The 23,941-nt window shown below is 38.6% G+C and overlaps 1 protein-coding gene across 6 annotated transcripts in view; it reads left to right on the forward strand.

Moving 5' to 3' along the window:
- The window catches only part of CDKAL1 (CDK5 regulatory subunit associated protein 1 like 1), a 450,261-nt gene that overhangs the window by 325,801 nt on the left and 100,519 nt on the right, over nt 1–23,941 (forward strand). For all 6 annotated transcript variants that reach the window (XM_054814405.1, XM_054814404.1, XM_054814406.1 and 3 more), the window contains one exon: nt 6,346–6,526. In XM_054814405.1, coding sequence (XP_054670380.1) covers nt 6,346–6,526 — 181 coding nt within the window. The remainder of the gene's footprint in view (nt 1–6,345; nt 6,527–23,941) is intronic.

A 23,941-nucleotide genomic window follows, 5' to 3' on the forward strand; every position in this document is an offset into this window, starting at 1 on the left:
AATAACATTTCAGAGAAGACTGGTTTTATTTTCATAAGAATTCCGCTTTTTTTTCGTAACTTTTTTTTAATGTGAATTTCTAATTCAAGAACCAAGAAGTTGCTAGGTCATCACATTTTTTGTATTGACTTTAATTACTCTAGATTTTCCACACAGTTTCTGTACCCTTCTGTAAGAACATACAGTGTTTTAAATTTATTCGCATAGCTATTTATTCTAATGCAGTATTTTGTTATACTGGGAGGGGTGGAGGTGGGGGATCTTGGTTAAGATTGAGTTGGTGGCTTTAAGTCATTGCTGGATTTAAATGTTAATTGCTGAAAAGGAAGTAGGAAGATTATGTGATCATGCAAAAGAATTTCAGATAGTCATATGAGTAGGTGAAGGTGCTGATGAATTGCATTTTATCTCCTTTACATAATTTCTTCCCTGAGCATGGGTTTGGTTTGTAATGGTTATTGCTAAAGGAAGTATTTTCTGTAACTGAAGCCACATGAAATGATCCATGTAACACCTGAATCCTAGCAAGTTTCACACTTGCTGCTGATTTCTTGGACATCTTGCTCTGTGAAAATAGGGGGAGGGGGGCTACTGTATTATTTTCGGCAGCTTGACACTTTTATTTCTTTCCTAAATCAAATGACCAGGGGTTCTACATTTCACTCCCGACTTACCTTCCATCGAGAGTTCTCTAACTTCCCTCTGTTGGTGAATCTGTCTGTGGTAACTGTCACTGTAATATCTGCTATACTTTCCTGTTACTGCTAGTCCAGTGGGAACTAAGTCCTCTGGGCAGAAGAGAGCAGGAAACTCCTCACTGTGAGGGCATGCCTGTGCTGCTCGCTGGTTAGTAATATGCAACAGAGATACCTGAGCAAAGGGAGCTCCAGGAGCTACCTAGCTGTAGTAGCACAGAGCTCACCTCAGACTGATTTATTCTTCTGGACTTGTTTAAAGCTAAATCAGATACCTCTGAGCTGTGAGGAGGCAATTCTCAGGGCAAGTTACCCACAGCACATTCATAGACTTTACATCCAGGCATCAGCCACTCCTTTGGGAGGTAGAACACTTTTTTTCTCTGACCCGAGAGGCTGACTTGGTTCCTCTTCAGGTAGAGGGTAAGATGTTGCATTTCTTCTGTGTCCTTCCAAACACATTTGTTCCTCCTTTCTGTGAGATTTTGGATATCTGTCCTCTTAGTACTTGCTCATGATCATTTCTCGGTGTACTGGTCCTTACAGCATCACTCTAAAATGGACACTAATGTAAGATGAAGGAGTTGTTTCTTTTTGGATGGTCAGAACTGCCCAAGGTGATGGTGATTGTATTGCTGGTCTGGTTCAGGATGGCACAGCATAAACCTGCTTGAGTAGATGGAAGGGATTTATTTATGTAGAAGGACATAAAGGAGAGAATGTTGAGGAACCCTAAGTATTAGTCCTGTATTATCTTACAAGTGGCATTAATTATTCCTCAAATTCATTTTTTTCTGAAATTCCACAATTTTATTGTAAAATGTTCCAATTGAGGGTCGACTTGCAACTGTTTTTTTGTTTCTATAGTTGAGTGAATGGAGATAATAGTATGTTTTCAGAGAAAAAAAAATCTTGCAAGATTTATGATTACCACTTAAAATGATTGTACACAGTCTTTCTAGGTGTTTGTCAGGAATATGAGGCTTTAAAATGGCTGGCAAAGTTTAAGTTATTTTATGCTCAGAAGTATTGGAACAGACTGAATACCTCCATTAGCTAGGCTATAAGGAGCATCCATCCTTTTGTATGTTTGAAGCAACTTTCTGCTTTTTTAAAATAAATTTCTCTTTCATAAGGACCACTGTATATTCTTGATTCACTGAACAATGTGTTGTGGAGCTTCTCTGCTGACCCTAGAAAACATTTGCTGCAACTGAATTTTTAGGCTTATTGTAAATGCATTTGTCTAATAAATGTTACAAAATGCTTACTGGGGATGTTCAGCAGTTTTTTCTTTGTTTACTTTAGAATAGATAAAATGCATTTCATTTCATTTCAAAAAACAATTTAATATTGGCTGATGCACAAGAAATTGATTCTTGTACAATTTTGCATCCTATTTTGTAGCTGGGACAATTTTTTAAACATCATCTGAATCTACGCAATAAGGAATTTTATGCTGCTTTCTTTCAGACTGTCAGAGCAAAGGTTGCTTTAATTTTCAAGTATATATGTGTTTTCTATTTTTCTGAAATTGTATCTTTTTTTTCCTCTTTTTTCATTAAGAAATGATGTTTCGCATGTGGAACCAATTCTACTTATTTTTGTTTGTCAGTGCTTTGAGAAAGGCCGAGCTTGATTTTTGTCAGTTACTGGATTTTATTCTGAGTGAAATCTCATGCTTTTCTCCCCTTTCAAAACTACTTTTTAAACAATGTAATCAACAGGGGTATAAAAATGCACTATGCAATGTCATATTTTAGGCAGGTATATTGGATTGAACTGTAATCAATTGCTGTTCCTGAATTTACTGTGGTCCTTACTCTCTTTTCATGCCCTCGCTTTTCTTTGTGTGTAATAATTCCATCCAGGAAGAAATCTAATTACTAAGATAATTAACACCTTATCACCAAATGGAGTTCAGACATTTGTAGAGTTTATGAATTTTTAAAATATGTAATTTCCTTTTAACTGAATGACAACTGGTGTTATGGAGAAAAAGAGCATATTTTATTGTATCTAGCTTGATTGGACTTTATAATTCATGTTGCTATAGAAACAACCAAACCTTTATAAAGGATGATATTACTACTTCCATTGGTAATAAATGCTTTGACTGTTGCCCATAGTGTCATTAAAATGGTTAAAATAACTTCATTGTAATGGTTTTGTCAAACTTAGTGAGTGTTCTGTTAATGTCTGAGAAATGGCAGTTGATGTTATGTGATACTGATTTATAAAGTAATTTACTTTTTCCTCCATAAGCTTACTATTACTACACAAGATATTTGCAATGTGAACAAAATCATGTTGCAGAATACAGTGCTCCTCTGTTCATTCAGTCCTTAAAGCTAACGAATCTTATTGTTACTTGATACCAAGCAGAACTTCATATCTTGCAGTTTGTCAGTCTTAAGAAACGAATGGTAATTGAGGCTGTTTATCTAACAGCTCTGGGGATTTTTTTACTGTTCTGTGCAATATTCAGCTTGTGTTTCCCACTTACAATTATTGGACCAACTCCTTGAAAATGTTCAGTTTTACACTGGTTTTGATTTGACATTCAAATGCCATGTTTTAACTTCATCTCAAATGATGGAGTCTGAATTCATTGACTCAAAAATTAATTGAAAGAGTTTGATTTTTTTTGTGGGGCTTTTCATAAGGAAAAGGTGAAGGAAGATTCTAATAATATAATGTCTAATAAATTCCTGTGTAGCTAAATATATACACAGACACATGCAAAAAGGAGACCAAGACATTTGCTTTAATTAATTAAATAAATAAATAATGGATTGCTTTTAAATTAAAAAAAAAGTCACAAAAGAAATTTACTGCCATATACTGTTTGTATGAGGGCTGCCGTGGTGAATATAAGCTATGCATGCTCTAATACTGCGCCTAATCAAATTACTAAGAACAATATTTTCCGCTTCCCCTTTCTTAAGTTTTTGGCCAACAGATTCTTCTGTTCCAGTAGAGCTCGTTGTTGCAGGAAATTTTTCTTTCTGCTATTCAGACTCAAGTTTCTTCACCCACTGTAACCACAGCATTATTTTTTCTGTGGTGATGTACTGTCTAATAAGAAATGATAGTTCTCTTTGGCCATTCAAATGCTTTATAAATGTCATTTGGATTACACGCGTTTGAATTTACAGTTCTGCTGTCTCTTGGCCTGATGAAGGGAAGAGAAGCCTTCCAGACATTTCTTAGGTTGGAGGCAGTCTCGGAGACCCCTTCTTAAGCTCAGGTGTGAGCTTTGCTTGTGGCAGTGGTCTTCATGCCATTCACCCCTAAGAGAATCTGTCTCAGCTGTTCCCTTGCCTGTAGCCTGCATAAGAACTGTAGAATTATTTGATATGGCAAGGACCTCTGGAAGTCATCTCATCTATTCCCCCCACTTGAAACAGGGCCAACTTTAAGTCAGATACCACCAATATCTTTGTAGGGTTCTTTTCCTCATAAATCATATTTTCTCCAGTTCATCATTGTTACTGATAGTGTAGAAATCAACTCTGTGCTGTAGGAAAAGGTCTCATCTGTGTCAGTAGGGAGCACTGAGCACTTCTGAACACTATACAAGTCTGCCTCTCTGCAGAAGAGGTTTATCATTATTCCCACTTTACACAAGCAGGCTGAATACAAAACAGTGCTGTGGTTTTCCAGTTTCTTCAGGGCAGTGGTCATCCAGCAGGCTACTGGATTTGGAAAGCTGAGTTGATATCTCCTGAGTCCCATAGAGTGCTCTGAAAATACCATGCAGTAATGTCTTGGTTGTAGGACTCATTTTTCTGGACCATGTCACCGAATGACAGAAGCGTTGAGGTTGGCAGGGACCTCTGGAGGTCATTTCATCCAACTCCCCTTGCTTGAGCAGGGCAACCTAGCGCCGGTTGCCCAGGACCGTGTCCAGATGGCTTTTGAATGTCTCCAAGGAGGGACACTTCACAACCTTTCTGGGCAACATGTGCCAGTGCTCAGTCACCCTCACAATAAAAAAGTGTTTCCTGATGAGGAGTACACCACCTGAGCCCTCATGCCCTTAACTACTGCCCCCCAGAGCTCTGTAGTCACTTTTAATACTGTCCAGATTTCCACTCACAGTATCATTTGTGCCCACATGAAATAACAGCAGGGGGTAGTAGTCAGAGGGCCAGATGAGCCCTACAGCATCCCGGATCCTGGCCTCTGGGAGGCAGAAAACCTTTCTAAATGACTGGTCAGGTCGACAGATGGGTGCCTGTGTGCCCCGCAGCAGGGACGATGGCTTGCTGCTTCTTCCTGGTGGTCTTGCGTGGTTTAGCGTTTAGGTGGACCGGATACTTTGCTTGCTGGCACATCTGGCTCCTCTTAGACTTTGAGGGTGTTGAACCTATTTTGCAGTTGTAAGCCCTTAGGTGGGGCAAGATCCTTTCTCTTGGTGTCAGAACTCACCAGCTTCCATCCTTCATCTTCTCCAGACGTTTCACTTCCCTTGGTAGTGGGGATAGACACTACCTGCTTCTCTATTGCAGATGGGGGCTGAGGCTCTTCAAGCTGTTGAGTTGCAGAGAAGATCCTGTCTATCTCCCTTTCATCTTTAATGCTGCGTAGCCTGCTCACTTCCTCCCATAACTCCTCCACTTGGAGGCACAGCTCCTCCAAGATAGCACAGCTCCTGCAGGACAGAGGGCTGTCTCTCTTGGCATCAGAGAAAGGCCCCAGGGACTCCCGGCAGCCTGGGACTTGGAGGACTGCATACAGTATCTGAAGCTCAGTCTTGGTGCAAGCCTTGACCCTAGCAGAGACGGCTACTCCACCATCTACTGGGGAAAATGCTCAGTAACGTGTCACCACTGTGTCTGAGACTGTTACTGTGGCACAATTTCAACTGAAGGCCCCTTACTCTCTTCACCCCTTTCTGTGGGCCCTGCTGCACTAAGTGCTGCGTCTGTTGGCTGCTGCTGTTAGCTGCGCTCTCTTAAGCTGCTCTGCGTAAGGGTTCTGCATATTCAGTCCAAGGGGAACACTTAGGAAACGCTGGCCTTGCTTAGCAGTAAGAGAGCTCAGTGCCTGCGCATTTGTAAACTTATGTATTTTGTTTTCCTTTTAAAGCAAGGCATAGGCTGATTGTATGGAGTACTGAATTAGAAATTAACTCGTGACTAAGAGATGTCTTGTTGGCTCCAAAGCCAATTTTGTTCAAAATTGCTAGGTTATATGGCATGCCAGTTTGGATATCCGGTTCTACTTTCATAGCAGCACTCTAATACATTAAATAGTTTACAAATCTTAGTGGCTAAGTCTCAGAAGTTAAAATTTTGTGGATTAAGCAATCAGAATTCAAGAAATTTACAAGCTCTGCTGATCACCTATAATTTCGAATGAAGGAGGAGTTGGTCCAGATGTTTTCACTCTTCTGTCACAATCCTAATCCAATATTTGCTGCAATATCTTTCTTCTGTTCTGTGTGCTCTCGGCTGAGTACCAAATGCATTTTTCATTATCAAGCAATGATATTTAAATCTCGTTATTTTTTTCCCAAAGATCATTTTAGGTCTCAATTTCTGTAGATAAAGTTGAAGGTTTATAAGTGTATGTACATTAGGTTTTAAGGGAGCAAGACATTTACACGTCCTTAATTCAGTGTTCCTTTCCACTTTCTTTGCAGAGTGCCTGGAATAACAATTGCTACAGACATCATCTGTGGTTTTCCTGGAGAGACAGATGAAGATTTTCAAGAAACAATGAAACTTGTAGAACAGTACAGGTTTCCGAGCTTGTTTATTAATCAATTTTACCCACGCCCAGGAACCCCAGCTGCAAAAATGCATCAAGTTCCACCTGCAGTGGTAAGATCCATCATCTTGTGCCAGTGTACGTGGTGTACTCAGATGTCTTTAAATACATGAAGCATATACATGAAAATGTAGATTTTCTGCAGAACTATGCTACAATTCAGTTAAAGCTTTTTTTTCAGTCCACTAAGTGAAATGATTGTTGAATTGCCTTTAGAGGTTAGCTAGATCACTGAACACATTTTTCATATATAAATTACTGTTCAGATTGTTAGGAAGGGTAAAATAGTGGTTATACTGAAGTCATGTCTTCTTTCTATCAAGTTTTGGCTGAATGAGTACCAAGAGTGGTAGCTGATTGATTACACATACTATTTTTTTTCCATTTTAAGACTTTTGTGACTCCAGCAATCTCAAGCTTGTTATGAATAATTATGCAAAGTATTAATAATAGAGCAATGATAGTCTTTGATTTATTTGTCAAATACCAAATTTGCAGGCAACTTCTTCTCAACAGTCTCCTTACACACTGCTTATAAACTCTGTTCTTTCAGCCTGCATGTTAAAAGCCATTGATGAAATTGGCATTTAATCTTTCAATTTTCAGGTGTTTTCTTTCTTTCTGTTTTTGACTGAGAAGTGTAACCCTTCCTGACTACAAACATTCTCATCTCAAATTCCCATGAAGAAAATAGCCTGTTTTGATATAGAAGGTAGATGGCTGTTGACTGTATTTTGATTGATATAAATAGCTATTTGTAAGCAACAATAACAGCAATCACATCTGAAGGTATGGTTTGATTTATTTTTTAAGAATTGAATTTGTAATTTTTGTAATCTGAATCTCAGAACCTATACAAGACTGATGCCTGTACAATAATTCAGCTCATGATTATTTCATTACTATGGGCATAAATAACATTTATATTTCTTTTCAGTGTAAGAAAGAAAGTCAGCCAAGAATGTAAATCAGTTTAAATAAAAAACCTGTTTCTTTCCATTTATGTATCCTAGTACACTAACACAAAGTCAAAACTACATATCAGTACTTGTATCCCTTCGCTTATATATCTGAAAGCTAAACAAAGTATTTCTGCTTAGTCTCACTATATTCCACAAATTCCATAGGATGTGTTAGCTGCTGAAGGCATGAGATTATAATTGGCTTCTTCAGTTTGTTGTTTAGAGCAGTACAGCTTGAGCAGTGACTGCTCATTTATTGTAGGCTGCCTCATAATGGGAAATAGCTGCTGTTGAAATACTCTACTTAGCATAACCAACTCACACTGTTGAATTATTTTTATTAGTTTTGAATGCTTTTTACAAACTTTTGTAAATGAAATAAATGCAGAAATGTAATTTTTGGAAGTTAGGAAGCTTAAAAATCAAAACATTGATTTATGTTTCTGTTTTGCATTCTTTCATTCAAAGTTTTTAAGCACTCTATTTTCACAGGAGGTGCAAAGAGCTTAAGTTAATTTACCCTCTTCTGTTTAACTGGGTGCCATGGGAAGACAATATGTGAAGAGCTAAATTATTAAAAGAACATTAGCTGTTCTGTGGTTAGGAGTGTTACTTGAAAAACGGTAATGTCATTTTAACCCAGTTTTACATTCTTTCTTCTTATTTGTAGCACTAGTACTTATTGCTTTCAGTGAATTAGAACCTTCAAAGAAGATGGGGCCTCTAATCCAGGGCTGATGAAAATCTGTAATTAATAGATTTTGTTTCTCTCTTTTTTTTTCTTCCCTGTAGTCCTTCAAAAATCCTGTGTTATGAGATCCTTTGTTCTTTTATCTCTTTGTAGAAAGGGAGAGTAACTAGTCAAACAGAGCAGGAAGAGCTTGTGCTAATCTCTTATGTTTTATATTCACACTGCTTCTAGACAGAAGCTGATGGTCTTTTCTTCATTACCAAGAGTGGACAGGCATTTCATCTGTCATTTCTTGCCTTGCTTCTCTGTATGTATGCTTCTCTGCTAGGAGAAGGAAGTAGCATGTTACTATCCACATTATGCACTCTTACCCCTTCATCCTTTAATAAAATATTATTCATGTCATCTTAGCATTAATGAATTTATTGTGTTGCATTTGCATAGGGAAAGAAATAGCACATAAAGTGACATCCAGCTGTTACGTGCAAGCGTCTGAATGTGCATTACCAGCCTGAGCTTGTGAGCTAGTGCCTTTACAGGATGCTTATAACGTTACCCTCTGCAGTGGATATGTTGGTGGGATCTCTTTCTATGAAAAGAATTTTGTCTATATTATTTGATTACAGATGCTGAAACAGTGAGCAAGTTATCTGACGATTGTTATCTTTGTATTTTTCATAAAGGCTGGGTGTATTTGCTATGTTATTTCAGCTTTGCAGTACTTCTGCAATGGACAGCTCTATCACTATTTGCAAACTGCTCCCCTTTAGTGAGCTCCACTTCTCCAACTCTGGTTCAAGACAGCTTCAGTGATTCTGCCCAAGTATCACAGCTGCAATAATAACGTATTTGCCTTGTCAGTTCCTTTTAAGTTAGCTGTTTTTATGAAGACCTTATAACTTTTAGAGACTATCTGTGAAGTATTAAGCGTAGTAACGTTTAATGCTTTCAAATTTTTAGTGCATAGTTTTGATGGAAATTGTAAATATAATTGCCTTTTTGGAGAAAAGCTTTAATTGGGGTTTATCTTAATAGAAAAAAAAATATCAGTATGTCAACATGGAATCTTTCCTTCACATAGATAATTTATCTCTGAAAGCCTTACAGGCACTGATATTTTTCTAAAAGAGCAGATGACACTAATCCAGATGGACAGATCTGCCACCATAAATTCAGAAAATACAGTTAAGGCTGCAGGCCTTTCTTGTTTCTCCTGGAGAAAAAATGTCCATGGAGAGTCAGACATCTGTCTAAATGGTCTCATCATTTCATAAGCATCAATTAGGTTATGCTTACCATAAATGCTGTCTCCAGTTTAAAGTTAGAGCACAGTTAAGCAAAACTAGGCATGATTTTTTTTATAAGCAATTGAAGTGATGCTGAGTCATGTACATGAAAAATGAGTCAAGATGTTGTTAAGAACTTAAATGCTACCCCAAAATTCTGTTTTTCTTGGCTTTTACCCCCATTTTATCCACATACTGCTAAATGCATTGTTTCAGAGATGAGTGTGAATGCTCATTGTCTCCAGTGGGCTGTCTGTTGAAAATTGTCACTCCAAAGTGTGTTAACTGAAATGCTATTTTGCAGATTATTATTTCTATTTTGGATCTGGATTTCTCCATTTCCCTCTTGCATTCAGTTGTAAAAGTGATAGTGCTAATAGTTGCATAACTCAAATTACAGATTCTACTCAGATAAATATTTTAGTAAGCAGTGTAAGAGAACATGATTTAGACGCATCTGGTAGGGATTTTATATTTAGCTGCATTGCAAAGGATCAGAATACTTTCATTCTAAGTGTAAAAATTACTCTTTTTCTCTAAAATTAAGGCTCTGTAACACCTTATGTTCTTGATAATTTTAATTTCTCTGTCCTTTATTTTTTCAAGGTAGCCGTTACTTGTCTGGGGACTTGTGAAATGATTTCTTTCTCTGTCCCTGAGATTTGATCCATCACAGTTTCTGAAACACTAGGGGACATCATCTCAGAATCAGCTTGATTTCTGTCACATGGATATAACGTGAGGAAATAGCCATTTTGAAAATAGGTATCATAGTAAGGTACAATTAGGTTCATCTCTACTGAGAATAGATGGCAGCAGCTGTTTTGAGAGCAGTAATGTGACTGCAGCTTCATGATTACACTACCCTCAACTGCAGAGTGGATTACAATCTTTCTATATGTATTTTCAATAGTGTAAGCAATTCAGTTTCAATTATTGGTGTAATTATTAGATTTTTAAAAAAATAAAATCATTGTGATGTCTAGATAAAAGACTATACATTCCCTTTCTCTTACAGTCTCTTTCCTTCTCTCTTTCTATATATCATCAATTATTGTGCTCCAAGCTAGAAAATTTTATGTCAGTCAACTACTGAACCTTTCCTTTAATTCCTCTGAAGAGTGTCTCCTTAATTTTTTCTCGCTGTATTACTTGTATTAAGCTCTGTACTTACTATACTGCGGTGAATAACCAAGTTACAAACTTCATAACTGAACTACTATTTGATCTCAAAAATAATTTGCTTCAGAAATAGAGGTCGGTACAGGATATTTTCTCTTAAGGTGTATAGCGGGGAGTTACTGAAGTCTTTCAGTACATGAAGGGAATGGTGGGCATGCCACGTCCATGGTAGGCAAAGATGTGAGACCTTGTCTTACATCTGAAAGTGTTTACCCAGTCTCTGAAAGCTCAGTTTTCAGCAGCCTTCATCCCAAGCAGTACTTGCCCATGGGTAGCAGTTGCTTTTGGTTCAAGGACAGCCAGACCTATATTCTGTTTCTGCTCTGTAGGAACGTGCTATGTCCATCCAACTACACTGCAGGTGGTTTGCCCCTCTGCTATCCATCCACCCTCAAATACTGCGTCCAGGCAAAACTCATCCTGAATCTAAAACCTCATCCGTCTATACACTGGGCATTTTATCTGTTAAATATACATATCATTACTAGAAAAAAAAAAAATTATGATCAGACATTGTATCCCCCTCCATTTAATCAAACCATCACTTAGATCTGTCGCCGTGTGTACCAATTGTAGAGGTGGTACATAATGCACATCCTTTTTCTGTAAGTATAAGCATAATGCTATATGCACCTTCTCACTGTTGTCTGCCAGACAAGTTGTGTTTGACCGTTTCTGTGGGAGCAAATGAACCATCTTGTATTTTATGCCTTTATTCTATGATGGCTACTTATTTTTCTTAGATTGCTTTGCTTTTGCTTCCCTCTAAGAGGTCTCCAAGAAGTTTCCTGACACCCTTTCATTACTGAGTGGCTGCAGATCCCCCATGTCTCTCTTCACCAATTAAAATTCTGCAAGGCTCTAGAAATTGATATTTGTGGGAACCAGCAGATACAGTATGATGTTTAATTCCTTCTTTGCTGGATGGATATAGGTTTTGTAGTTCTGAAACTCTATGCACAAAGAGCTGAATCTTCCATGGTAGCTCACGCGCTCTTACCTATTCAAAATAAATCATTGTCCATGTGTCACCAAACTGTCCCTGGCTGATTGATAAATAACTACATTCCTGCATCAGGCAATATTAGCTGTCCTCTCGCTCAGCACTTTTTAAATCCAACCAGCATGACAGCAACTGGAATGGCATTGTTTGTGCAAGGAACACCTTTTGCTCTGTTCACAACTCTAAAGGAAAGGGAGCACAGCAGAACCTTGCAGTTGTACCATCAAAGAAAAGTCTAGTAAGCGCCAATGTTGAGCAGACAGTAAGGGGAGATGACAGTTGAGGGCTGCTCTTGCCTTTAAGCACGTGCTTCAGGCGTTAGTGGGCAGTGGTGTGGCACAATATGCCTAGGGAAGCCAGGGTCAGAGCTAGGGCAAGGAAAGAATTCATCCGCTGTCTGGGATGGATTTAGAAATAACTTTGTAGAGTTTCATGTACTCCGTGATGTGCGAGAGAACCAATTGCACTGTTAGGCACTTGCAGGTGAGAGAGCGCAACTTTGGATGGTGTCGATTAGTTAACATGATTTAAATACTCAGAAAGGAAGGGACCATCTCCCTTGTTTCAAATACTCACAGGCATAGCAGAATCAGTAATACTTCTTGCCTTAGCTTAATGGTGGCCAATCCAAAGATCGTACAATGGGAATCTGTAGGGATATTCTTCATCTAAAATTAAGGAAGAGAGCTGGGGAGATCAGGAGGTGGGAGAAAAAGAAAGAAAAAGGAAAGAAAAGTGAGTAGGAAAAGGAACAATGCCACTTATTCAACACTACTGCTACCCTGCTCTACCATCACTGCCTTTGAGCTCCCTTGTTAAGTGCCGTGACTAAATGGCATTGCATGCCCCAGGAGTTAGATGCAGCTGTGATTAACTGCTTCTGGTGTATCAAGGATGCTTGGCCCCTGACATCCCCTCAACACATGCAGTAATGCATGGTGTAACATGCAGAATGTACTTTATGTGTAAGAGAAGCCAAGTCTGATTAATGTCTGAGTTTGACTGCTGAACCTCTGTACTACACTTTTTTTTTTTTCAGCAGTACACTTTTATTTACTGCTTGCTACTCTGCCAGAATAAAGACCTGAGTGAAGACATTTATGGCAAGTTTGGGACCAGGGAGTTAAAAATGTGAAGGCTGGAGGAGGAGGCAGACCATGAAGGAAAAATCAATATATAGTCCTTCATATTTGTCGGTGAACTATTGAAGTATTCCAAGTTAACATTTTCCAGCAAGTTTTGTACTTGCTCTCTAGTAGTTTTATTTATAACATGTTTCCTTATGTTTTTTTGAGAACATGATGTGAGGTACTGCAGAAAGTCTTACAAACCATCAAGATAGCTATGATTTCTCTTATCTACAAGCCTAGTTATTATCTGACGATTAATTTTGATTGATATAGCTGTTGGTTAGTGGCAGATCATTTGCGTTACTTTCTGGATGCTTACCAATAGTTTTGCATATTTTCCTCCCTATTTTTCCAGGAACTGTATAAATTGACTGACCTATGAAAGCCTGGCTCCTCCTTTTGCCCTGTTTTAAAGCTGGTCAAAACATTTGACTTCTTTTTGTGCTGTATCTTTAAATCTACCACAGTGCTCACCATTCAGTGTGCAGCCAGAACTGGGGTTTGTGTGATGAATTCAAAGGAAGGTAATTACCTGTGAATAGGGTTTTTTTGTGGTTAGACAAGGCTACTAAGTAGAATTTTACAAAGTTTAAAGACAGTTTTATTTTAGAGGTAGATTCAGCTCAAGTTCAAACCACTTTATTTGACCAGGTGCTGAAATGAAAATCTGTTTTTGTTGCTGTGGGAAACAGTTGAGCCAGTAAGTTTTAAAATAGGTTGTACCCTTTTGGAAAGCTACAAATGATCTGCTTATGGAGCTGCTGAAAATTCAGATCATGGCTGAATCTGGGGAATGAGTTAAATTGCAGTCACTGCTGGGCTGTGCAGAGTCAGACCCCTGAGAAAGGACAAGAATATTTTGACTTTAGCCTGGAGCCATGGCTCTGAAATCTTGCACTGGTGAACTTCAGGCACCTGACAGAATAGAAGTCTTAATGCTTTCAAGGAGCATGAGTGTCTTGCTTGAAAAAGCAAGTCAAAATTCAAAGCTAGACTGGAAATACACTTGGGAAACCAAGTTGGTGTTCTACTTTTTTAAATTTTGCTTTGTTTCTACAGCAGAAACTGATTGGAATGGAAATTACCAACAGCTTCCTCATAAAATTTATACAAATTCAGTTTGATAATTTGAGCATCTTAAAATAAAGGTACATCTGTGGCTTCAATCTAGGCCATGCTGTTAAGGAAAAGAATTAAAGGACACTGGAAAATAAATTGTGGAGAATATACATGTAGAGGAAGAGGCAGATTTCTTTCTGAACTTCACTGTCAAGCCAGAAATAGCTACAGAATTTGCAAGGATTCTGAAACCACCACTAACACCATTGTGGGTTGATACTTGTAGCCATGTACAGTCCACATGTTGACTGTCCAATATTAAAAAATTACTTTTAGGAAAGTGTAGTCCTGTAAGACTTGTAGTGGCCTTGAGCATTCATGACCCATCCTCCTTCCCCTGTGAGTCCGTCTGGAAACCCTGATGATTTTAGTTGCAGGGAAGCTGAAACAGCATCAGGGGTTTGTATACCACATGCTCCTGCACTGAATAGAAGGGGAGGAAGGTACTCTCCACAGATAAGGTGGAATAGCCTTTGATTTTAAGGGAAGCAACCATTTTTACTTCCAATGTAAATACATATGTGATCAGCATCTCAGGTAAATTTCTCCTTTCACTATAAATCTTTTTCTCAGAAAAATTCAAAAGTCAAAAAATGGAAATTAATTTAGTGAAATGAGATTAATGGTGTCATGGCAATTTTCTTCTTTTTTTGTAGGCTTTTATTGTTTAGCATCCATTGCAATTGCTTATAAAAAAGCAGAAGAGTATATCATTCTTCTGTGTTTCCTACCTAAATGTAGTTAATTGAAATTTTCAAGATTATGACATTGTTCTTCAAAAGAAGTGTATATAAAATGTCATCAGGATAAACTCAATGCATAAATTTATTTTATTTCTGTTACATTTTAATCATACTACAAACTACATAAATACACACATACATGGATTATATTGGAAGCCTCTGCCATTAAGTCCCTGCCTGCAGCAGGGGGATTGGAACTAGATGATCTTTAAGGTCCCTTCCAACCCAAACCATTCTATGATTCTGTGAATTACAGGGATTGAATCAGTAAGATAGATGTCATGAGGGCAATAAAAGCTGAAAATTGTGCATCTTTTTTCTTTACCAGTGATTATGGATTCTGTACTCTGATCTGGGGCTTCAAGTTAGAATGTTACAGGTAGCTTAAGGACTGTTTTGTAAATTCCGTCTTCCCTGATAGGGAATTGAAGTGAGGCAGAGAGAAACAATAACTACTTCAAACACCTTTTACTCATTAAACTGTTGTTATTAGTAGAACCAAGCCATTATTGTTAAAAGCAGATAACTATTTGCACAACACATTCATTTAGTCACTGACTAAATTCATTGAACAGACTGTTGTTGTCCTGAATTTGCTAGTTACTGCAGATTCAGCATGAGTACTAGTCTTCAGAGCTTATTAGTCCTTGGAAAATTTTCTCATGCTACATTCTCAGGAGATAATGTTACCGTCTTTGGCCTGCTGTTTTCTGTTAGAACTCCATCCAAATCCATAGATGCTGATAGAACCCATGCACACAAGCTCATACAGGAGGGACCCGTGTGGCAACTGGATGTTGTGTTTATGTATTTTTTGTCCCTCTGTCCTCTTCATTGGCTCATAAGTGGAAGAACCATGGAAGAAGTTTTAACTGTTGTCTTTTTGTAACTTTTACTTGAATTACAGTTAGGTAACTTCGGTAATACTGGAAAATTTTCTCTTTTTTAATTCAGAATTTTAATAGACTTTATGAACCAGTCACAGTGCCAGCAGTTGTGGACATAAGAGAGTATTGTCCATAAATTAATCCCTGAAATTGGATATGTGATGCAGCAGAACAGAAAAATCTATTAGTTTAAAAAAAAAAAACCAAAACCCAAAAGCAAACCAACTCTTGGCTTTGGCAATTCCTGACTTCCTCAAATGAGAACATAGTTTGAATTTAATAGTTTGTTACTTAACGCTGCTAGCAAATTAAGACCCTATCCAGGTCTGATATTAATTATTACCTAAATCATTTAAGTTTTACTACTTTACTGTCTTTGTTGCCTAGCATAAATAGGCTGTGGTTGAGTGTATTAGTTTCATGGCTGTCTGTAAGTGTTACTTTAGACTCCAGGAAAAAAATTTGCCAGTGCCGTAAGTCTGGTTTAAAATGTATTTCTATTTAAAAAAACACTGTGGACTTAACAATATAATTCTCTTATTTTTTTTAAACCCACAGTTTGCAATTAAAGTTTTTCAATGTACATTAATCTTTTTTGTATTATGGAGGTGACTAAGCTTGTCCATCATTTGCAATCCATGTGACATTTATGATGGCCCATAAAATGTGCTTTGGAAGAAAAGGACACTGAAATATTCTGAGGTGGGTTCTTGGTGACCCTTTCCTGAACTTCATCTGTCTTTGATAATCCAAGCACACTCTTTCAAAGCCAGTACAGTCAATCAGGTCACCGAGTGCTTTGGAACTCCTATCTTCCACTGTTTTCATGGCTGCCCCTGCACCTCCGGTCATTGGGCTAAAAATCCACTTGGAACTTGGAATTGCTGAAAAACTGTAAGTAGAGTGGAGGACTGAATAATAGATTAAGGTAAAACAGTGAGGGCAGTTTTTGTGTGTTGTGGGTAAGCAAGTGGTCTCTCCCACACAGCAAGCGCTTGAGCACTGTTTACTGCTCAGTTTGTACCACGCTGTACCTTCTGGAGCACTTCTGCTCTTTTTGTTCTTTCTGGAGTGCTGGAAAACATGGTGCTTTCAAGGCTGCTGTTGTGCAGTAGAGCACACAGATATCTCACCAGATTATAGAAAGGAAGAGAGTGCACCGCAGATAGGTCAGTCCTGGGTTTATATGTAAGCCCATATATGTCCTGGGCTTAACATATATATATGAAAAAATTATGTTTCATTACTAAAATGTAGTTTACGATTCATTCTGGTTTATATTATTGCATAACAGGGCACAATAACTATATCTATTCAAAATCACTCTGTCCTTTGTGACCAATCACTTTACTTCTGATTTAGTGTCAATCTAATTTGAAATATGGCTGATACCCCAGGCCAAGTTTCTGTCAGATACTTTTGTTCTACAAAATCTTTTTGAGCTAAACAGTCTTCCTAATCAGTTACAGTGGCATCCTTAGAAAATACACACTTCACATAGATTATGACATTTCAGTATGAATTTCAGACATAAAAATCTTCCAGAGTGAGACAGAGCATTTACAAACTATACCCAGTTTAAGGGCCCTCAAGATGAACAAGCGTTGAAGGCCTTTTTTGAAATTAAGGATTTCTTTGTGAAAGTCTTCAGAATAAATTTTGCATAATTGATGCTCTGCTAAGGGGGAGATTTTTATATGAAAAATCACACGAATAACAAACATTAATCCTGAACTAAAGAACTCAGGCATACCAGAAGGAATAGAATTCATTCATATTTGTAAAATACGTGAGTTTGAAGAGTCTGTATTACATAGCTGAAATTATGTGGGACGTAAGAAGGAAGAAATTGCAATGCCCATAGTTTAAATGAAAATGAATCCTTCAAGAAATTATTTTCAAATAGGTTGAGAGATGATCTTATGAAGATCCTATGCTGTTTTTTTTATTTTTTTGTATTTTTGATAAATACGAATCTCTACTTAAAATGTAAAACAGACTAAACCATGGCTATTTGTGTTGCCATAATCCTGAAGGCAGGATCACTTTAATGTTTGCAATCATTTTCTAGATTAATATGATTAGTAAAGCTGCGTAAAGTTTTACATATTTTCCTCTTTCAGACAAAAAACCACATTGCATGGGCTCATAAAACTTTGTTCTAAATTTTTTAGAAGGAATCACTGAGTATACAAAAGACTAAAGAGTATACAAAATACGACTTATGAACATGTAATTCTGTTGTTAATTCGGGTTGGAAAGTTCCACCATTCTGGAACATTGAGGTAAACTGCTGAATATAACACAATGTACACTAAGTGATATTTTCCAGGTATGCATCAAAAATTATTAGAAAGTAATTTCTTAAACCAAGCTAAATAATGAAATGCACATGTATCAATAGTTAAAGTGGAACAGTGAGTCTATTTGAACATAGTAATTCAGGTAGGTTAGGTCAAAAAGACTAGCTAAGCCCCAAATGATTTTGTATGTAATCAGAAAGACAGGAATAATATCAGTAGAAGTGAGTTCGCTATAGGAAGTAGAAAAGTTGTCAAGCCTGTATTATCACTTCTGCCCTTTCAGACCTTACAGGGCACAGACGCAAGAGCATAATGAATACCAGTTACGATTTTATCAAGAAACCTGGCTGGGGCACAACATTTTTTTCAGGATCATTTCCAAGAGGGTGATGCACTGAATAACTCAAGGTCAAAGAGAACAGTTCACTGGTTTCTGATCACTTTTCTAAAAGTTGTTTTGCAGAACAAAAAGCAATCTGTAAACTTTGATAACGTGGCAGTTTCAGTGGTTTGGCTCGTATCTGTATTGTGATTATAGGTACATAGATTTAAGGCTTTATGGATTGAATCTTCAAGCATGGGTTTAAAATGTATCTTGGTTGGAGTAGTTGCTACATCTTTCTCTGGTGTTTTGCCTGGTAACTCTGTGGAGATTAAAGTCAGTGTCTTTAGATAGGGTGCTCCCAACTCTATTCTGTTTTGTAAAAGTTTGGACTTTGGAACTACCCAAGGCCTTTGTAGTTTTGAAATCAGAGATGTAACATGGGGGAAAGAAAAGTCACAGCTTTGTTATTGCTCACAAAACGCATGTTCCTGAACTTAGAAAATGCCATAACTCAAGATGCTTTAGATGTGCTGTTTCAGAAAAAGCTCCAGTCTCATGGTTTTTGCTATTGCAAGAGTCTGTTATGTGGGAGCCTCTGTCCTTTTGGTAATACTGGGGAAGAAAACTGTGAAAATACTTGCTAAGCTGCTTCGTTCTTCTCCTGAAGAGAAAGGGAATAATGAAATTATGGTAATGTGATGTTTCCTTGCTACTAATGTTGTCTATGTATGTTGTCATAAGAAATATGATGATGGTTTCTGGTTCTTATTTTTGAGAACTGTCTTACGTGTATTTTAGTAACAAGCTTGAAATAATTCAAAAAATAGAATCTTAAGGTTGGAAAAGACCTCTAAGATCATCAAGTCCAACCGTCGACTCAACACCACTATGTCTACTAAACCATGTCCCGAAGTGCCATGCCTACACATTTTTTGAACACCTCCAGGGATGGTGACTCCACCACCTTTCTGGGCAGCCTGTTCCAATGCCTGACCACTCTTTTGGTGAAGAAATTTTTCCTAATATCTAATCTAAACCACCCCGGCACAACCTGTGACCATTTCCTCTTGTCCTTTTGCTAGTTACTTGGGAGAAGAGACCAACACCCACCTCACTACAACCTCCTTTCAGGTAGCTGTAGAGACTGATAAGGTCTCCCCTCAGCCTCCTTTTCTCCAGGCTAAACAACCCCAGTTCCTTCAGCTGCTCCTCATAAGATTTATGCCCCAGTCCCTTTACCAGCTGTGTTGCCCTTCTCTGGACACGCTCCAGCACCTGAATGTCCTTCTTGTAGCGAGGGGCCCAAACCTGAACACAGTACTCGAGGTGTGGCCTCACCAGTGCCAAGTACAGGGGGACGATCACTTCCCTAGTCCTGCTGGCCACACTGTTTCTGATACAAGCCAGGATGCTGTTGGCCACCTTGGCCACCTGGGCACATTGCTGGCTCATGTTCAGCTGGTTGTCAGCCAACACCCTCAGGTCCTTTTCCACCAGGCAGCTTTCCAGCCACTCTTCCCCAAACCTGTAGCACTGCCTGGGGTTGTTCTGACCCAAGTGCAGGACCCAGCACTGAGCCTTGTTGAACCTCATACAATTGGCCTCGGCCCATCAATCCAGCCTGTCCAGATCCCTCTGTAGATCCTTCCTACTCTCAAGCACATCAACACTCCCACACAACTTGGTGTCATCTGCAAACTTACTGAGGGCGCACTCAATCCCCTCGTCATTGTTAAAAATATTAAACAAGACCGGCCCCAGTACTGAGCCCTGGGGAATACTGCTTGTGACTGGCCACCAACTGGATTTAGCTCCGTTCACCACAACTCTCTGGGCTCTGCCTTCCAGCCAGTTCTTTACCCAGTAAAGAGTGCACCTGTCTAAGCCATGAGCCACCAGCTTCTCTAGGAGAATGCTGTGGGAGACAATATCGAAGGCTTTACTAAAGTCCAGGTAGGTAACACCCACAGCCTTTCCCTCATCCATTAGGCGAGTCACCTGGTGATAGGAGACCAGTCTGGCAAGCAGGACCTGCCTCTCATGAACCCATGCTGGCTGGGCCTGATCCCCTGGTTGTCCTGCACCTGCCTGGTGAGCACACTCAAGATGAACCGCTCCAAAATTTTCCCTGGTACCGAGGTCAGGCTGGCAGGCCTGTAGTTCCCCGGGTTCTCCTTCCAGCCCTTCTTGTAGATGGGCGTCACATTGACAAGCCTCCAGTCATCTGGGACCTCCCCTGTTAACCAGGACTGTTGACAAATGATGGAGAGTGGCTTGGCAAGCTCCTCCACCAGCTCCCTCGGTACTCTCGGGTGGATCCCATCCGGCCCCATGGACTTGTGAGTGTCCAGGTGGCGTAGCAGGTCGTTAACTGCTTCCTCCTGGATTATGGGGGGATTTATTCTGCTCTCCGTCCCTGTCTTCCAGCTCAGGGGGCTGAATGCCCTGGGGACAACTGGTCTGACTATTAAAGACTGAGGCAAAGAAGGCATTAAGTACCTCAGCCTTTTCCCCATCCTTGGTGGCCATGTTCCCTTCCACATCCAATAAAGGATGGAGATTCTCCTTAGCTCTCTTTTTGTTAATGTATTTGTAAAAACATTTTGTGTTATCCCTTACAACAGTGGCCATATTGAGTTCTAGCTGAGTTTTCACTTACAAAAGTATTATATTACTTAGGGAAACCCTTCCATCCTGGTATGCTTACGTGTACATGCATACATGATTTTACAGTATTTAACTCAGTCTTGCAACAGCACTTTAATCCATTTGTCATCAGGCTTTCACATACTTTTCCAGCTAAAGATAGAAATAAAAAGTATCTCCATTGTATCTCCCATATAATGTGGCATTTTAAAAACTTATTGAAACAGAAAAGTGAAAAATTGTTTTTACATTCATATGCATATATTTTTAGTGGCCCACATTAGTTTGTGTCTGAATGTGTCTCTTTATCTATCTCATCTCCCTAAACTTGTTTCTTTAAGTGCTACAAACTAAGGACTCTGGGTTTAAAATGTAAACTGGTGCATGACTGCATCGTCAGAATTTTGTAACCTAACAAAATCTCTGCCCTTGTAAAGCGTGCACACATACACACATACAAACAGATAGACAGACATCTATTCGGGAACCTTCTGTCCAGAGTCTTGCTTGTTGTAAATTTAGGAGGATCTTGCTGGGCTCCCACAGACTCCACCATGTGAACAAATGTACACAGCAATGATGCAGCCAGCACCCTCCACCCAGGGGAAGCCCTTCCTTCTGAATGAGTAGGGTACTGCTCTGCAGTTCCCCAGCTGGCCTGCTAATACTGCTTTAAAAAATCCCGACTTCATATACCACTGCTTGCTTCAATGCACGAGTAGGAAATTGTGCACAGTTCTCAGACTGAGGCTTTACTGATCTTGTTAGTTATGATATTTATCTCAAGTGATACATGACTGTCCTGTTGGCAAGCCAATACTGGAAAAGTTTGTGGAGGAATAGTGTATCTCTGGCTTGTTACATGTCAAATGCTCTTGCACCAAAATTATATATAGCCAGACTAAGAGTATTGCAAGTAACCCACTGCCAAGAGTAACTTGCTTTAAGGAAATGTTCTGTGGTCACTGAACATAGGCTGTATCAACATCTGGCAAGCCTGAGAGAAGTACAGAAATAAGCTATGAGTCAGATGCTGCTATCAGACTCCTAAGAGGTCTTTTCGTTTTTGGAAATACCCTGTGCTAATTTGTATAGCGACTTTGGAAAGACTCTTGAATTTTTTCAGAAAGATAATAAATTTAAATGTATCCTTTGCAGATCTGTGAGGATGTTTGAAAGCGATAATTCTGCTGTATGTGAAACAGTACAATGGGACAGTACATTTGCCTAAGTTCAGAAGGGGTTTTTGAGTGTCTTTTTATCATGTGATTTTGGTCGCGTTATTGGTAGAGAACAAAGGAATGGGGAATCAGAACACTAAAGGGAAAGAGCAGGAAGACAGGAGGAAGAAAAATATTTTTATATTGGTCAAGAGAGTACTTGAAAGCTATGTTGGACTAAGCCGAGGAAGGAGAGATGATAGGAGTATGAAGCTGTGTCAAGGAAAGAAATTCTGGGGAAGTGCATGTAAATAGGCAGTTTTGGGACTGAAATAGTCTCACTGGAGGCAATAAAGGAAAAGGAGCTTTTGTGGTCCTCATTTTCCTCTGTCACGTCTAGACATGGAGAGGTCTGCTTTACTCTCTGCTTTATGCTGCTTACAGGTGAGCTGGGTACTGTACTTTTTCTTCATGTAAAAAACTTGTTATTAATGCCGTGTGGCTAATGCATGCTGTAGGAGTTGAGCGGCTTACCATTATAGCAGCATGAATTCCTTGTTCTTTTCTTAGTCTCTGTGTTTTGAAATGGTTTATATTTCTGGTTAAGCTGAACTCGGTGTTCTAGAAAGACACAAATTATCACTAAGCGACCATAACTCTGTGCTTAAGACATTTTTGTCTCTGTCTATTCAGAGTTCCTACTAAGTAGTCAAATGCTGTTTAGATTCAGATCAGCTAAGTATATCCCGGGAATTTTGGGGCAGCATTTTTTCATGTGCAGGTCCAGAAGTTTCATTCCATGTTCCTCTGTGTCATGAATTTCCAGCATATCCCCAGTCATGAGCATTTTGGTTTTGTACAAAAAGTAAAACTTCTGCCTCTTGTGGAAAGGCAGGAAAGAAACCATCATTTCCTATAATAAAAAGTGGAATACTATGTCAGTGTGTTGTGTAAAGAAAACCATCTTCATTCTTCATCTTGTCTCGCTGAGTGTGTAAATAGCATTTTAGCCAGCATCTGAGGGTGAAGGATAGGAGGGTTTCTGTCATACAGTTTTATTGAGTCTTATTAAAGCTATTGCAATAAAAATATTCCAAAGCACTTTGTGTGCAGTCAATATGGATAAAAGAGAAACAGTCTTAGGTAAGAAAAAGCAAGAATTAGTTTTTCTAGATTTTGTGGGGGTGTTTTTTCCTAGAAATATTAGTGGAGCTCTCCACATTCCAAACTAAAATGCCTTTGTCTGCTTCTTCCATGGTTCTACATTAGTTGTTTAAGCAACTTTTTTAATAATCATTTTGATATCTCTTTTCAATTTATCACATTTTCCAAATCCTTTTAAGCACTTTAACAGTGTATAACTGTACTACCAGGAAAGAAGTCATTGTAGGGTGGTGTTGGAACTTGGGTTGTGCTACCTGATGATGCTTTCATTTGAGTGGGTTTTTTCCCACTGGAAATAAAGGAGGTATTAATGGGGGTTAGAGGGCAAAGGTTTGTCTACTAAGGGAGATCTTTTCTTTGACAAAGGCATGTTTGATTGCTGAGAAAGTCTATACTAACAGAAATGTATTTTTTAATATCGCTTCTGTTAGTTTTAAAGCCCCTTAATAAACTCAGAGAAACAAATCCTGATAGGTTATGGTAATTGAATAGAATTGTCTGTGACAGAAGTAACCTTCTCATACTGAAAACAAAATTCACCCTTCTTATTTGAAGAGGGACAGTGAGTAAAATAATTATTTTCTGGACTCTTTAGCAGTCGTAACTAAATCGTAGGTAGGGACCTCACAGAAGTAGTAATATTAATCTGACACCTTTAGTGACTCAGAAATATCCAGCTGTCATAAATTTATGCTAGTCACTAAAGTTATAGCTTTTATGACTAAGTTGCTGCATCTGAACATTTCAGTGAAAATAAAAACTGTGTAAAGAAAGGAAATACATAGTTCATTTTGCACAATCAAAAATCACTAAATTGTCCTATAGTTTCCAGAAGTTAAAATAAATACTGCAGTCATGCAGCTGTCT

This window comes from Grus americana, chromosome 2, assembly GCF_028858705.1.
Source record: "Grus americana isolate bGruAme1 chromosome 2, bGruAme1.mat, whole genome shotgun sequence".
Lineage (NCBI taxonomy): Eukaryota > Metazoa > Chordata > Aves > Gruiformes > Gruidae > Grus > Grus americana.